The 16,579-nt window shown below is 43.4% G+C and overlaps 1 protein-coding gene across 5 annotated transcripts in view; it reads right to left on the bottom strand.

The window, feature by feature from the left end:
* The window catches only part of EDA (ectodysplasin A), a 187,018-nt gene that overhangs the window by 15,301 nt on the left and 155,138 nt on the right, over positions 1–16,579 (bottom strand). For 4 of the 5 annotated variants that reach the window (XM_059732765.1, XM_059732764.1, XM_059732763.1 and 1 more), the window contains exon 3: positions 4,993–5,022. The exons of the other annotated variant lie outside the window; for it this stretch is intronic. In XM_059732765.1, coding sequence (XP_059588748.1) covers positions 4,993–5,022 — 30 coding nt within the window. The remainder of the gene's footprint in view (positions 1–4,992; positions 5,023–16,579) is intronic. 5 annotated transcript variants of the gene reach the window in all.

Consider the following 16,579-nt stretch of genomic DNA (forward strand, 5'->3'; position numbering starts at 1 on the left):
TGCATAGCAAGGGTAAAAAAAAATACTGAACAGTTGCCTGTCTCTTTGAACACCATCCATTATGCTCGCTAGATATAGAAAGGATCCTGTGGATAAAACATCATGATCATGTAAAGAAAGATTATAATGCATATGCAGAAAAGGGCTGAATAAGATACTCCATGCAAGCTTCATTTGGGATTTCCTAACCTTCCAGACCTTGATGCAAAATAATGTTCTTTTCAAATAGTTTTTTAAAGCAATTTTATATTATACAGCAACTTTCTTGTATGCTTGCAAAGCTCATAAATCTCTCCATCACCTGAAATACAGCCGTCATAGGGAGAGAATTCACCAACTGTTTCAGATGACAGAATGTCAGTTGAAGTGGTCTTTGTGCTTAAAGATACTGAAATGGCTTCGTACAGTCACTGCACTTCTCAGCAGGTATCAGTGCCAAGATGCAAGGAAATAAATCTCAGTATTTTGGTTAACAGATTTGGAAAGGCCATATACTTCTCACTCTGGTCTGCCCAAACCATATGCCATGACACAGCAGCTAAGCAAGAAGCACAGAAATCAACCTCAAAGCTGCTGTGCCAATCTAGTTGCATACCCTCTCCCCTAGTTTGTTTGATGGAAGCTGCAATTTCTTTTTCCTTCATTAGATGGCACAAATGTTCATTTTTTTTCTTTATCTGAAATGTAGGTTAGACAGTTTCCTTTTCTGTACAAGCCATATATATAGACTTGAGAACCCACTGATTGTATGAAATAGCTGAATTCTTTCAGCTAAAGAACTTCATCCCCAACACCAGCTTCCATCTCCCAGGACGGCAGCTGCCCCGCAGGGCCCGGACAGCTCTTAACCATCTCAGAATGGGCACTGGACCATTTAAGGAAAGAATGCAGCCTTGGGGCCTCTCCAACAATGCCGGCGCAGCTGTGGTGCTCAAGCTCAGGCAGCTGACCACGTCATCTATGAATGCCCTTACGGCTCTCCTTCGGGAGCCCAAGGTCTTATTAACATTGACCATTCTACCTGTTTCTGGCTTCCTGGCCCTCATGGTTCCAACATATGAGAGTAGCAACACTCGCTTCATCAGCAGCAGCTGTGTTCTCTTATTCCCTCCCTCTGCCTGGTCCTGTATTTCTATTCATAAGGAAAATTAAAACCGGTATCTCTTGTTCTTTTCTTTTAAGCCTAAAAGTTATTTAAATGATCTCATTACAATGGTACACATGTCTTATGAGGGTGGGGAGAGGGTATAAAGGGGAACAAATTGATACTGCTGGTAGCATTTCTGTCTCAATTGGTGTGCATGCCTTTTCAAATCTGATCTGGCAGCTACCCAAGTCTTCTTCCAATTCCCTTAGCTCTCCTCTCCCTTAGGATGACATTCTTTTGAAAGTATCAACTTGAACCCAACTCCAGATCCTTACACATCTTGCCTAAAGCATCCTGATTACATTCCTTTGGTTTATATCACCTTTATCCTAGGCTATCTTAATACAGGATCAAATATGCACCTAAGCCAGGTTCGCTGCAGTCTCTCTTGGCTCTGCCTTGAGAACCAAAAGGGAATACACACTGCAGCTGTTTTAACTAATCTTGCCCCAGAGGCCTGTTCTGCTACTAAATTAGCTGTTACTTCAGGTGTAAAACTATGGCATGTAATCCTGAAAGCAGCAGATGGGCAGGTATTTGCTGTACATTCCTGTTGCTACATCAAGGTATTTCAATTAATTTTTCACGAGTCATGGAATTCTGCTTACTGATTTGAATAGAAACAGCTACACAGTACATGTGAAGACTTTTGATTCATTCCCTAGTGAAGAAGAACATCCCAAGATAGGCAGCTGCATGCAAGAACCACTGCATTTGGAAAATAGAAACATTTTAAATGTTGTAGAGATTTTGTGTGGATGAGTTAAAGGTAGCTCAGATTCACCATCTATTTAGATAGGCAACAAAACATGTTACAGACATCACTCACTTGAACAGAATTCCATCCAGATTAGAAATCCTTTGCCCAGAGAAAGAAGAACCAAAGAGTGAGTGTGTACATGTATGACAAAGGAGGGAAATCAAGAAATAGAAATATCCTGGCATATCCCCTCAAATATAGCATTCAATCATGAGTCAGACCTGATCATTTTAATTGCATAGACAACATCTGTGTGGCTTGTACACAACACACAATGCGTCGAGTAAAGTGGTCACATCCCATAAATCTAGATAGGTTTAACAGTATCCTCCAGCAATTGCCAGTGTGAATAATTTTATAGTGCGTGTTGCTTATCCAGTTCCCAACTTGCCAAGTCTTTCTTTAGCCAGATGTATCAGGCAGCATCCAGAAATTTACTTTTCAAAGTGAGGAGAAATGATCTATTTTCTGTGTAACGTGCCAATCAGCAAGCAACCCCTATATTTTCAAAGTATGGCAATAAAACAGATTTAAAAAAAAAGTATTAGCTAATATAGCCCTATGATAGCCCTTGTATTCCCAAACTGTGTAAATGTCATAATTATTACTTCCTAGGAGACTTCTAGTTCAACTGGTCTAATATGAGATAGATTAAGCAGTTTGGGGGGGTCGTTTAGATTTCTATAAATATGTTTTAGGACACTTTTGTTAAGAAATGTAGACTGAACTTTCCCAAGTGTGCCCATAAGGAGCAAAAGTGATGTGTTTTAGTGAAGACAGTAGTTTGCACATGCAAATAACATAGGCACTCTCCTTTTTAATCTTCCTGCCAAAAAATGACACACAGAGGTTTGCAGGTGGAGGAAACTCTGGTCCACATTAGAAAGGTTTTGCTAAGCTTCAGAGACAGTGGCAGAGAACATATCACATAATCAGCCTGCTTTCCTTTCTTCAATTAATTATCTGTAAAATGCACTAGAGTTTTAAAGCAGGGGACCACTAAGCACAAGCCTAAATCCAGCCTGGTTCATCAAACTCTTACACATGTGCTTAGCATTAAACACACATGTAAGTGCTTTGCTGAACAGGGATGAATGTAAGCGTGTGCTTAATTTAAATGCATGCATAAAAGCACACAAGCCATATTTGCAGGAGCCCAAGGGCTGTACACAGTTTGCATAGAAACGGGGGTTTTTTGGTTTGTTTTTTTTTAACTTACAGAATGTTCTAATTCTGTACACAAGTGCTCAGAGAACACAAAAAGGTACTTCCATAGATGCAAGGCATAACTCTAGGGACCCTGACACTTTGAAATCAGTTTCCTGGGAGGGAGTTTGGTAGGCAATTAAGATGTTTCAATGTGCTCAGATTCCTAATAGAAAATTTCTGCACAAACATACATATTTGCAAAGAGGGCTGTGAGCACAGCAGCATTCATATGTACTACTGAAACCGAGATGGACTATATGCAAGGTAACTCAATTCATATACAATACAATAAGCTGTTATAAATTTGAACATTTAGAACAGCTTGAAATATGTGATACAAAACAGTCAAAATAACTGTTATGCAGCCTAGAAATAGCTTCTAAATGAAGCAAACACCTATTATTAAGGGTATTTAAATAAATCTTACCTAATATTTATAATTAATTTAATCCATTTCTATCTGATCCACACCCTACTTAATTCAGTGGATCCCCAATTAAAGATATGTTTGCTAAAATATTAAAGTCCACAAGTTAAAAAATTGAAGAATGAGAGATTGTGCTGATATATTTTTACTGAGATGACACAATAAATGACAAGCAGCCAGTGATAGTTTGGCCTGTGACTCAGCCAACTGTATGTGCAAATATAGTGACTTGGGAATTATTTGTGTACTATGCAATTAACTATAACTGTACCCCCTGTACTTCCTCCCCTGAATACTAATGTGCCAGATTCTAAGAAAGATTTTATTAATGTGTTTCTAAAAGTACTCTCTCAAAAGTGAGAGCTTAATACAGGGGTGGGCAAAATACAGTCCATGGAGGGACTTTGTCCAGCCCACAACAGGTCCCTCAGTCCTTCCTGGCCCAGGGCACATCTTGCTGCCCCCTGGGCACGCAGCAGGGCTCGGGCAGCTTGGCTGCCTTTCTAGGCAGCCCAGGAGGCAGCGTCTCCTTCTGGCTACCGTCACTGCTGACCCCAACCCCATGGTACTGGTGGGGACCTGCACACACACCCCTGACCCTGGCTTGCCCAGCACCTGTTCTGGACACAGCCCAGAGAAGCGGACTGGCTCTGGACCAGCTGGAACCCACATATACAGCCCCAGCCCACCTTGTGCCAGCTCCAGAATCGCCCGCCCGTGCTGAGCAGAGGCAGCAGTGGTGATGGCTGGGCAGAAGCTGCTGCTTGGTGCGTGGGAAAAGTGGCCCCTCCCCTTTGCCACTGCCAGGTCCTTGCTGCAGCCACCCAGAGGCTGTACCTGGGCTGCCCTGTGGCTCCTCTGCACTGCCATCACTGCCTCACTGGACGAGCTGGAGGTGGTGGTGATGGCAGTGGATAGGAGCTGCAGGGCAGCTGGAGCACAGGCTCTGGGTGGCTGCAGCAAGAAGGGCCTGGCAGCAGTGAAGGGAGGGGCTGTTTTTCCCCTCTGCTGAGCAGCAGTTTCTGCCCAGCCGCTGCTGTTGCTCAGCATGGGCAGGTGGTCTGGGGCAGGTGCAGGGTCCCTGGGGTCACGGCTGTGCGCATGGTTCTGGCTGGTCCGCTCCAGCCAGGGTGAGTCTGGAGCAGGCATGGGGTGCGGGTTGGGGCTGGGGCTGTGCAATCTTGGCAGCGGTGGGAAGGAGCTGCAGGGTGCATGGGCTCCAGGCTGTTGTGGAGGGGTGGATGGGGGGAAGAGAAAGGTGCTGACTGGCCCATGGCATCTCCCTAGAACTGCCTATGTGGCTCATGGGTCCAAATAATTGCCCACCCCTGGCGTAATATGTAGGTCACATGGAAGTCCCCTACATTTTTACTGGATAGAGAGTTCTCAGTTAGGGATGGCTTCATGTTTGAAATAATTACAGCTGACAAGTAAGGTAAATTAACTTACCTTTTTTCTTGTTTTTAACTGAACTTGGACCTACAAAGAGAAAAGAAAACAACTGAAACACACAGCAAGCACTCTGTCTGTAATAAAAGAAACAAGAAAGGTTTCTGGAATTATGTTATTCGTTACAAAAAGAGAATGACGCAGTACAGTAGTGCTCTAGAGAAGTGGTTCTCAACCTATGGTTTGTGGGCCAGGGGGAGTCTGCAGACTGTGTTTAAGGGGTCTGTGAAAGAGGACTATGATCAATCAAAAGTATGTGAATACCCACATTTACAATTCAAAGGAGTCTGCACCTCCATTTGAAATTTTTTAGGGATCTGCAAATGAAAAAAGGTTGAAAACCACAGCTCTGGAGGGCAAAGGGTCTACAACCAAATATCTTGGCAAGGTCAGGTACTTCATGGAATCTTTCTACTCTGCCACCTCCTCTCAAAGTGATGATGTGTAAACTATGATGCTTGATATAAGAACCCAATACAGTAGCTTCTGTCTACAGGAACATGCCCCCCAAGGTGCCAGTTCAGTTTAGGGGACAGCCTTGTGGTAAAATGGAATTTCCCTATTCAGAGAATTCTGCCTAAAACTACAGGGTGACAGAGACATGGCCTGTACAGTCCTATTATCTGGTCTGTGGTGCTTCTTGTGGATAATGGATCAGCCCTGCGTGCCACATATAGCACACTGGCCCTGGCATCATGTGGTATGTGAAGCTGGGTCTGGATTCAGAGCATGTGCTACCTATAGCACATGGGTTAGTCCAGGATGTGTGCTGCATGCAGCACCTGCACAAGACTAGTCCCACATGCTGGATTTGGGAGCAGTCTGGATCAGGCCTACAGACTGGCCACACATGCTGAATCCAGCATGCAGGGCCAGTCTGGCATGTGTTCTGCACACAGCAGCACACATCCTGGACTGGCCCTGTGTGTTGTGTACAGCATGTGGTGTACAGGACTGAAGCTGGCATGGGGCTGGGGTGCACGTGGACTCGGGCACGTGGGGCTGGCCTGTGAGCCTGATCTGGCCTATGAACTGGTCCTGTGCCTATCATCTGGCCTATGGGGCCAGATGAGTTGGAAACCCCTGACCTAGTGACTGGGCGTTACAGTTTGTTAACATACAGCTGCCTACTGCTTTTCTTTTACTTATTCTGTTCATTCCATATGTTGATGCATGTGTGTCATGACACAAGTAATCAATACATGTTTATTTATTAACCAGCCTTAGCATATTGTGTCCAGTGGCCAACTCCATTTTAGAGAATACTTTTCCCAAAAGAACACTGTGCTCTACTTCCCGATGGGTGTTCTCTTAACCAGAAGTCACTGTACAGTGATTTGGGTAAACACCCTTTGCTTTGCTGGCATGTGAGCTACCATCTGTTTCTGAACCACAGCAATTCTATGATGGAAGCTGCTTTCCATCCCTGTAACCATAGTTTTATTTAAATATATGGTGAAATTTTCACCTCAGCTTCTAAATTTTCCAGCTTTGCACATATATAGGTTTAAACATACATATCTAATGAAATTGTATTTGCAAAAGTGACATCACACAGCTGTCAAAAATTGTCACACAATTTCAGACAAAATTTTGAGCCTTGGTTGAAGCCCTTAGAAACAGGGCCCATAAAACATAGTTTTATTGTTCAAGTGCTCCAGTTTAGAGTTCACTTGATCATCACCATACAATCATAATAGTTCATGTACTGTGCAGATGGGTGATATATATTGTCATTGTAATGTAAATGAACATAATGGATATTTATAGGAAGTGTCAACATTTTCAGATGTTACTGCATTTTCACCAATGACTTCTTGAAGAAAATAATTTAAAAAACTCTTTTGAGCTTGGACATATGAAACAGGAAATGCTGGTTTAATTCTAAACACCAACTTCATAAACTCTGCCTTAGCCTCTCCTCCTCATGTCCCTAGTTTCTGAATGCTTCAAGGGATCCTGATAATAGCTTTCCCAATGTGTAACCAGGTTAACTTTTCTTCAGAGCAAGGTAATTAAAACCATCTTCCTTTCTCAGCCAGTGTCAAACCCTTCACAAAACGCTCCACTAAAAGCCTGGTTTACTCCACTCATTTTTGCCAAAGAGAAACCAGAGCTAGCACTCTATAAATTTTGGGGAAGCCATATTTTTTTGAGTTGAAAACCTTATTAGATTTTCCTTATATATAAGAGGAGGCCACTCATATACTATAGCACAGACTTTTTGCATATTGGTGGGCTTCCTCCAAGGAATAAACAAAAATATTCCCCTGCTGCTGTGAAAGAAAGGAATTTTATGTTGTAATTTACTGATGCAGGCACAGGCGGATCTAGGATTTTGAAAAGTGGGGTGCAGATGGTGTGGTACATCATCACATATAACACACCACACATTTTTCTCCAGTTGGAGAAACTAGAAGATTTACTTGTATGCTAAGTGTCCAGTTCTATAATATTCAGGTTAAGAACAAAGCAAAAAGAAATATAACTTTCTTGGAATGTGTACTACAGGTTTCCCTTGCTTTATGCGGTAGATGTGCTCTTGAAAAACTGTGCATAACTTGAATTTACATAAAGGGAACCCACTTTACAAGGTAACAAACAGGGATACATTCCAAGACATTGACTGCATTGGCAGCAAGTAAGTCTGCTGGGGCTGTGGCGGTGCTGGGCTCTTCCCAGTGTGGGGCTGGGCCAGGATGCCCTTGGGGTGGGCAACAGTGGTGGTGGGAGGAGGCCTATGGGGTGGGGGGGGGCCTGCAGCCACCCCAAAATTCACCGTAGCCCCCCCCTCCCCCCACTGCAGCTGCCTGCCCCAAGCACAGAGCAGCTCAACCCCCTCCCCCCACCCTGCTGGGAAGAGCCAAGCCCCAAGGGCTCAGGTGAGCGGGCCCTTGATGCCCCTGCCCCCACACTGATAAAGAGGGAGGGAGCAGGGCTGGGGCAGAGGCAGGTGCTGCAACTGGAGTCCAAGCAAGGGGGTGCAGCTCCTGCTGCTACAGGCTGCTGGGCTGGGGCCAGGGGCCATGCCGGGCTCTTTCTGGTGGGGGCTGGGTCGGCTGCACTCAGGGCAGCTGGTGATGGTGCTGGGAGAGGGGCTATGGGGGGGGGGGTGCAGCTCACCCCAAAATTCATTGTAGCCCCCCTGATCCCACTCCCAGCACTGCTGCTGCCCGCACCAAGTGCAGCGCAGCCCAATCTCTCCTGCAGAAAAGAGCCTGGCGCGGCCCATGGCCCCAACCCACAGTGGCAGCCTGTAGCAGCAGGAGCTGCACCTCCCTGTTGGGGCCCTGGCTGGGCAGTGCTTGCCTCTGCCCCAGCCCTAGCCCAGGCCCACTCCCTCCCTCAGCACTGGTGGGGGGGCATATTGAGGCCCCACTCACCCCAGCTCCTGGGGCTGGGCTCTTCCTGGCAGCAGAGGAGGGGTGGTGTTGGGTCACTCTGTGCTTGGGGTGGGTGGCAGTGGCACTGGGAGGGGAAGGTTGGGGGGGACCATGTCGAATCTTGGGGTGGCTACAGCCCTGCTGTAGACCCCTTCTCAGCGCAGCTGCCACCCGCCCTGAGAACAGCCCAGCCCAGCCGAGCCCCCCCCACTGGGAAAAGCCCAGTGCCGCCCCAGCTGACTTAACCTGCTGCTGATGCAGTTGACATCTTGGAACATCTCTCTATTTGTTACCTTGTAAAATGGATTCCCTTTATGCAGAATCTCATAATGAATTTTGGGTATAAAAAGGGTCATCGCATACAAGCAAATATGCATATACAGAACCCACATAAAGTGAGGGAAACCTGTAATTTGCTAGTTTATACTTTAAGTTTAAAAAAAACACAACAAACTAGGCAAAATAGTCCAAAGATATTGTTTTACTAGTTCTATAGGCATTACAGTTAAAGGTATACCTCTACTTCAGATTCTTAACAAAAAATATAGCTTTCTTGATAGGGCTGTCAAAGAATTTAAACATTTAATCACCATTAGTTGCATGATTAAAAAAATTAGTTGCAACTGATTGCAATTTTAATTGCACAGCTAAAAACTCAAAATTATGTGCAGAAAAACTCAAACATTATGCAAAATTGTGCAGGTACTTAGTAGTGTTGGGGGGAGGCTGTGGGGTGCATATGTGAAGGGAGAATTTGTGAAGGTGTAGGGGGCTGTGGGGTATGAAGCCCAGGGTGGGGGTGGGGGGCGGTCTCTGCATGCCCTGGCAGGATGCAGGGTATTGTGTGTGGGTCAGGAGTGAGGGGCAGTAGCAGAGCTGGGTGTGGCCTGGGAGTGAGGGGCAGGGGCAGGACATGGGCATATCACTGCTCCCCCCCCACAAACAGGCGTCCTCTTTTTTGAAACTGGAAATATGGTAACCCTACAGGAAAGTAGCACAGCAGTGTGTAGAGTAGCACCCAGCAAATAAGTCTGTAAAGGGGAAGGGGCCAAAGGAGAGGGAAGGGGGGGTTGCAGATTGAAGCCCCCACGGTGAGGGAGGGAGTGGGGCAACGGCTGGAGTGAATGGGGCTCCGCAGCCATGGTGGGTCAGGGGGCCTGGTGCCTTTGCCTTGGGAACTGCTTGATGTCATTTTGTGCCTCCCACCACTGAGCGGGCATTGAATGTGTGCCCAGCACATGGTTCCCAGGGCAAGGCAGCAGGGTGCAGAACGCCAGCCCACAGCGGGCAGCCTGCTACTGCCCCATGCACAAATCTGCACAATGATTTGCCCCACCTCTGGGGCTCCATTCACTCCAACCCCTGCCCTACTCCCCCCCTCACTGTGGGGGCCTTGATCTCCCCCCCCCCCCAGATTTACCTACATGTCGCTGAGCTGCATTCCAGGACAGGTGCATGCTGCAGGTAGGGGTGTGTGTGTGTGTGTGTGTGTGTGTGTGTGTGTGTGTGTGTGTGTCCTCCATCAACTCAGCCCCCCAAGTTTTGCCTTCCTGCTGCAGCTGCCTGGAGCCCATGCCCAGGCTGCCCTATGGCTCCTCTGCACTGCCACTGCTGCCCTGTTGGGCAGCCTAGAGGTGGGGGTGATGACAGCAAAGTGGAGCCTGGGTGTAGGCATCAGAACCATGTGCGCAATTAACACATTTAAAAAATTAACACAAGAACCAATTAACGCATTAATCGCACAATTTAACGGCGATTAATTTACAGCCCTACTTCTTGAACATCTTGACTGTGCATCCAACACTTCACTGTCAATCATTTCCACACCTGAGTTCACCTATATTAATATTACCACACCCAAGTTAAGGTTTTAGCTAGAACTAAAAACAATCTGCAGGGCTGTAAAACACAAGATAAATATTACCAGGAATAACTAACAGACAGCAAAATTGTAGAAGAAAGGATAACTTGATTAATGGAACATCACAATGATTCAAAAGGAGAGAGCTGGTTAACACCTGTTGAGTGACAAGAGATTAGCAGAACCTGGTAGATTATAATGAGCCACAGAGTCAATTGACTCCCTTAGCACTGACTGAAGAGAAATGATACTGTCTCTCCCAGGCAGCTGGTTTTAAAGTTTAGGTAGAGCAGGAATCAAAGGATAGTGCAAAAGCACCACTGCACCCTGCTAGGATCCACCCCTGGATAAAAACGTTCCTAAATGATAATCTGTGAAATATTTGCTGGGCATCAGTAGGGGAGTAGTTTGCCTCTTCCTTGTTTTTAGTTTTCCCTGAGCAAAAAAAATAAATGCGTAAGTATATATATTTTACACATACCCTATAGTACATATACAATTATTATCTATCTATTCTATCTAGATATAGATATTACTCTCTCATGTAAACACTTGATGTTCTCTTACAGTAAGGATGTGATTGACAGTATTAGTACAGATGGCCTATGCTGTCAGTAAAGTACATGGGATTCACCACATTAGAGACCTATGTACCTGCAAATTGCGTGGGACGTTAATAGTTGGGGATGGTCCTGCTCTGAGCAGGGGGTTGAACTAGATGACCTCTTGAGGTCCCCTCCAACCCTAATTTTCTATGATTCTATTGATGTAAGGTCCCAAATATAATTTTAGTGCAGGATATGGTAGAGTTAGAGACATCCCTGCAGAAAAAAGAAGTATTAATGTAACAGAATTGTAGGTCTTAATTCGGAGCAGAAAGTAAAATTTATTTCTCCTTGCCAGGACTTTCTGAGATTTTGTAGATTTCATTTTATTTTTTCTTACCAATATTTTCCAAAAGTATCTTCATGACTCACAATGAAAACCATTATTATAAGCTGGTCACGCAGGATTTTCTAGCCTAACCCTGTTTCCAGTAGCTTGTACATTTTTCAAATTTTGATTTTTGGGGATAGATATCTACATATTTTATGCCTTACCTATAAACAGTTAAGAAAAAGAGGGAGCCCTTCAACCCCACCCTCCCAGTTAATTTGGGTACAGAGAGAACAACAGACAGTCTGGTCCTTGTCTCTCCAGAAAATTTCTCCAGTATTTAAAATTTCTTCAAATTAAGAAAAAAAATAAACAGCTCAAGCATCAAAACTCTTTAGAGAGAAAACAGTAAAGGCAATAAATAACCGTGTCATTTGAGACATTGATGCAATGAGATGCATGAGCATCCTCAACCTTTTCCTTAACTCTTCTTACAAACATGGAATCCGATCTGTTGAGTCACAGAATTTATGGATCTGTGGATTTTAATTAATTAAATCCATTCTTCCATTTATATTTGCTTCCATTGTACCTGCAGAACCAGTTCAGTTTAGAGCAGTGAAACCAATTCTATTCTGGTCTTGTGCATCAAAATAATCATGTAAGTATGTTTTAGTTAGTTATTTATGGAAAATCTTTCTCAGCTGCTGGGAGTTAAAGGGCCATGTAGCTGAGAATAAATAGATTATTTTCCTAGTAAGACAGAACTTTATTTGCATGTTAGTAGACCACTTTTGAGGGAGATCTTTAAGCTAACAATTAAATTTAGAACTGCATATTTTATTTTGATATTTATATTGTATATATTTTATTTGTTCTCTCTGCTGTATATGGAAATAAATCACCAATGTTATAATGGAGAAAACATCAACTAATATTTCTGAAGGAAATAATATTCTCTTCTCTTACAAGAAAGAACATGGCAGGGTAGATTGCACATTACAGACTAACTAAATCAGAGAGGCATAAGCTTTTATAAGCAACAGCTTAGCTTCTAATAAAGAAAGAAGCCCTGCTGTGTCTTCTTTTGTAGGACAGCACAATGCTATTTCATTAAAAAACTTGGTGTTTTCTCCAATATAACATCTAATTCATTCATTGTAAAACATAAAGTGGTAGTTTATTTACATATGCAGCACAAAGAACACATAAAATAACAGTTATAAGCATCTGGTGAAGTAAGCTGCTGCTTACAAAAGCTTATGAACCTCTGATGTAGTTAGCCTATAAAGTGCAAATTGACCCTGCCTTCTGCCTGACATCAGACTAACATGGCTACTCAAAAAAGGGCATGTCACAGAAGGATATTCAGTAGCCTGTGTGCTGGGTATGGGCACTGAGAGGGCAACATTCTTTCCCTTTGTGATGCCCTGGAAGGATCCAAGGTTACTCAGCAGTTAGTGATAGCTAAGTGATCAAAAAAGGTAATAATGTTACTATAGTTTATATTTGAGATGAAACACATTGTGACCCAACGCCTACAATAAACGTTCGACAAAAGTACGTGTATATAAGACTGGAACATTGACAGTCTGGAAATCTCCTCCCTCTTCTTCTGTAGTGACATCTTGCAATTCCTCTTCCACAGACAGAAACAATGCGAAGTCTCACTCTCATAAGATATGAGCAATCTTGTATAGATATGAAAACCCAGGCAGAGAGGGGTGAAGTGGGACTCTTCAGCCTGGAGAAGAGAAGGCTCAGGGAAGACTTGGTGGCAGCCTATAAGTATATAAGGGGGGTGGTGCACCAGGATCTGGGAGAACAGTTGTTCACCAGGGCCCCCCAAAGGATAACTAGGTCTAACGGCCATAAACTCCTGGAAGGCCAATTTAGACTGGACATAAGGAAAAAAACTTCTTTATAGTCCAAGTGTCCAGGGTCTGGAACAGACTCCCGCCAGAGGTGCTGCAAGCACGTACTCTGGACTCATTCAAAAGGCATTTGGATGCTTATCTTGCTGGGATCAAAAGATCCCAGCAAACTTGCTGCCTATGGCAGGGGGTTGGACTCGATGATCTCATGAGGTCCCTTCCAGCCCCTAATGTCTATGAAATCTATGAAACGTTTTGTAATGCAACAGAGCTAGGATGAATAGTCAAATAATATGTGATTAGATCAAGTCAGGCAAAGTTTGGCCCACAACAGACTCCATTTCCCAGCAGCCCCTGCCCCCATCACTGCAGCCAGTTTCCAAGGAGACCCCAGGAGAGGCAGAGCCAGGGTTTCCATGGAGACTGGCCTTAGCAATGCTGGCAGGGTGAGAGCTGTGCCGGGGCCAGGATCTTGCAGAAGCGACAGTATGGTCCAGAGCTGGAGAAGAGCTGCGATATGCTGCCTGCATGCCCCAGGCAGGGACATAGAGGCAGCGGATCTCAGCTTTGCCCTGGCCCGAGACCACGCTGTCACCACTGCAAGATTCCAGCCCAGCTGCCCACCCTGCCAGGACTGCTAGGGCCGGTCGCCATGGAAACCCTGGCCCTGTGCTGTCACTGCCCCGCTGCTCCTGGGGTCTCCAGGTAAATCAGCCACAATGACATAGGCAGGGGCTGCTAGGAAATGGAGTCTGGCCACCAGCCAGATCCACCATTTTGCCCACCCCTGCATTAAATGATTGTCAGGCATATACTATATTGTACTCAGAAATTATAGCAACGTACATAGTATAAAAACCTAGGTAGTTTAGCAGGCTTCACCACATGGGCAGAGGGTAAGTAACTTTATTTTGAAGTCCAGAAATTAAAAAAAGAAAAAGAAAGATACATTTTCTATAGTTTTCTCCTATATGACCACCACACTGAATACACTAATAAATTTCCCTGTTAAAGAGTTCAGTATAACAGATCTCATGTGAAACTACTATGGGCCCTGCCTAGAGCTTCTTAAAAAGTACTACTTAGAGTGCTGGATAACATGTATGAGTTCAGGTAACCTTTTATTAGCCTGTAATCTTTAGAACCCATAATGAAACTCCAACAGCGGGAAACTGGTAGCTTAAAGGTTCTGAACCTATGGCAGGTATGACAGGATTGTTCTCTGGATTTTGTGACTGGTTCTATAGGTTTCCTTTTCCTGCATTAAAGATATGTCTGTATACTGGGCTCTAATGTGGCCTTGCTGCCTATTTCTCATTCAGAGTCATGAGTTCTAACCCACAAATGAAAACTTCAGCACTCAAGAGATGGGATATGGAGCAGTCTAGTGCAGATCATGACGTATACAACTGAATCGGAGATAGCCCGCAATGGGCAGTACAGCTGATGTCTGGTAAACTGGCATGGTGTTCACAAGGACTTGCACTGAATGATTTCAAGAATGAAAAAAAAAAAAAGAAAATATTGATATATAATAAATGTGACCACAAGAAAAACAATATTACTTTTACTTTATTACTGTACCAAAGCAGAAAAACAATGGACAATATGCAAACTTTATAGGCAAGTCTTTTTGGAAAACTTGTCTGTCAAACATGTGGGAATTGACTTGAATAAGTAGGATAAATACTGAAATTGATCAGAAGAGCTGTCAGATATATAAAATATACTAAACCAGAACAAACTTACATAGTTCACTTACAATTTCATATAAAAATTATATTCACCTTAAAATAATAATCACAGACTAAGGGTGTCAAATAATTGTCTATGTTCTCTTCTGTGGCAAAGCAACAGGCTCACTGCTGAAATCCTATGAAGCCCTAATTTGAATGGAGAGTAAATACTGAAACTGCATCTAAAAGGAGGTTCTATGTTTGGAAAAAGCAAAAGTTTAATTCTGTGAGAAAAGCTTTTTTACCATTCTTCTCACTTTGTGGAGAAATAAGAACAGATGAGGTGCATTTATAAGGTGTGGTGTTGCAAAAGCCAGCAGTATACAGTGTAGGCAATTACCCTAATTCAACCAGCTGTAAACTGTTATAAGTCATGAGTCACCTACTCTAATTTCAAAGCTCCATTAAATATAGCTTATAAGAGCTTATTTCTCCACTTATGTTTAGGTTAGTATTTAGTCAAATCCTCTTCAGGTTCCAGATTCTAAAGAACATCATGTAATATTCTCTTTTAGTGACTGAACAATGGTATCTATTACACTGGTGAGGGGGAAAGACACACCTTCAAAGCCTTGAGAGAACGTTCCTTAGACATCACCAAATCTTCGCTTGCTAAAGAGGTTCTTTACTGTATTTATCATACTGAGTATGCTGTTGAAGAAAGTCTTAGAAGAAGGGAAGTATTTCTATATGGCAGAAGGAGACATTATGGGTCAGCAATGGAAAAGCAAAATGGGTTGGGTACCTGGATGGAGGATTACCATAGTTTACCATCTTTGGAACTGCAAGAACCAGAAAATTATCTTGTTAACGCTGTTTCTGTCTTTTCAATTGGTGTCAGTAAAGGCTTCCAAACATTACACCCTGGTATTATGGGAAATTTATGACACAATGTAAGTATCTATTCAAATCTACGTGATTTAACACACTAAAGACACAAGAACACATTGAATAAAATTTGCAGTGATGTTATAAAGATGGCTATTGCCATTCAGATCCAGGAGAAAGACAAAGGGTAAGTTAAAGGGTGCTGGTGAAACTAAAGGTCAGGTATAGTACAGGCAGCTTCATTGCAAAGTTTTTTTTTACTGCAAAGTACTGTCTTACAGATTGGGGAGAAGGTAAGAGAGATTCATATTTATTTTATATATCTTGTGAACTCCGTAATTACCCTTGCCATAGAATTAGCAATGACCACATCAGCCATCACTAACAGGCCTCATCACAGGCACCAGTTAGCTAAATAGTTTTATAAGAAGCAAAAGAAGAACTGGCAGAGGACATAATTGGAAAAAAAATCCAGAACGAAATTTGAGTGCTCTGTATCAGTCTCTTCAAACCTTTGAGTCACGAGAGTTTATTTCATGTTATATATATCACACCATTAGAACTATAAACAGAGTGAAAGTACAAATAACTGTGGTGAGCCAAACACATTTGAAATGGATGGAACCAATTAGCTTCAAAGATGAATGGGGGGGAATGAGAACCACATGTGATGTCAATGTTCACAGTCTATATTACAACACACACATCTGTTCCAAGCACGGCAGAGAGAGATGCTACGGCTGTGCAAGTGGCTCTTTCTGCAAACACAAAAATACTTCTGACATGAAAAAACACAATATTATTAGCCCTGGGAGCTTCTGAGTCTCTGGGGTTTGCATCTGTTAGTCTCCAGCAGAAGGAATTGGATACTTTAACTGCAATCACAGGGTCATGAGATTCCTCTGATACAATGCAAGACAGTCTTTTGTCTAACCTTTGTTCAACGCTGAACTTTGTTGCTTTTTCAATAATTACAGTAAGATACTAATGAAGTCTCTTCTTTTACTGAGAAGAGGAGGGAGAGTCCTA

Source organism: Alligator mississippiensis, chromosome 8 (genome assembly GCF_030867095.1).
Source record: "Alligator mississippiensis isolate rAllMis1 chromosome 8, rAllMis1, whole genome shotgun sequence".
Taxonomy (NCBI): domain Eukaryota; kingdom Metazoa; phylum Chordata; order Crocodylia; family Alligatoridae; genus Alligator; species Alligator mississippiensis.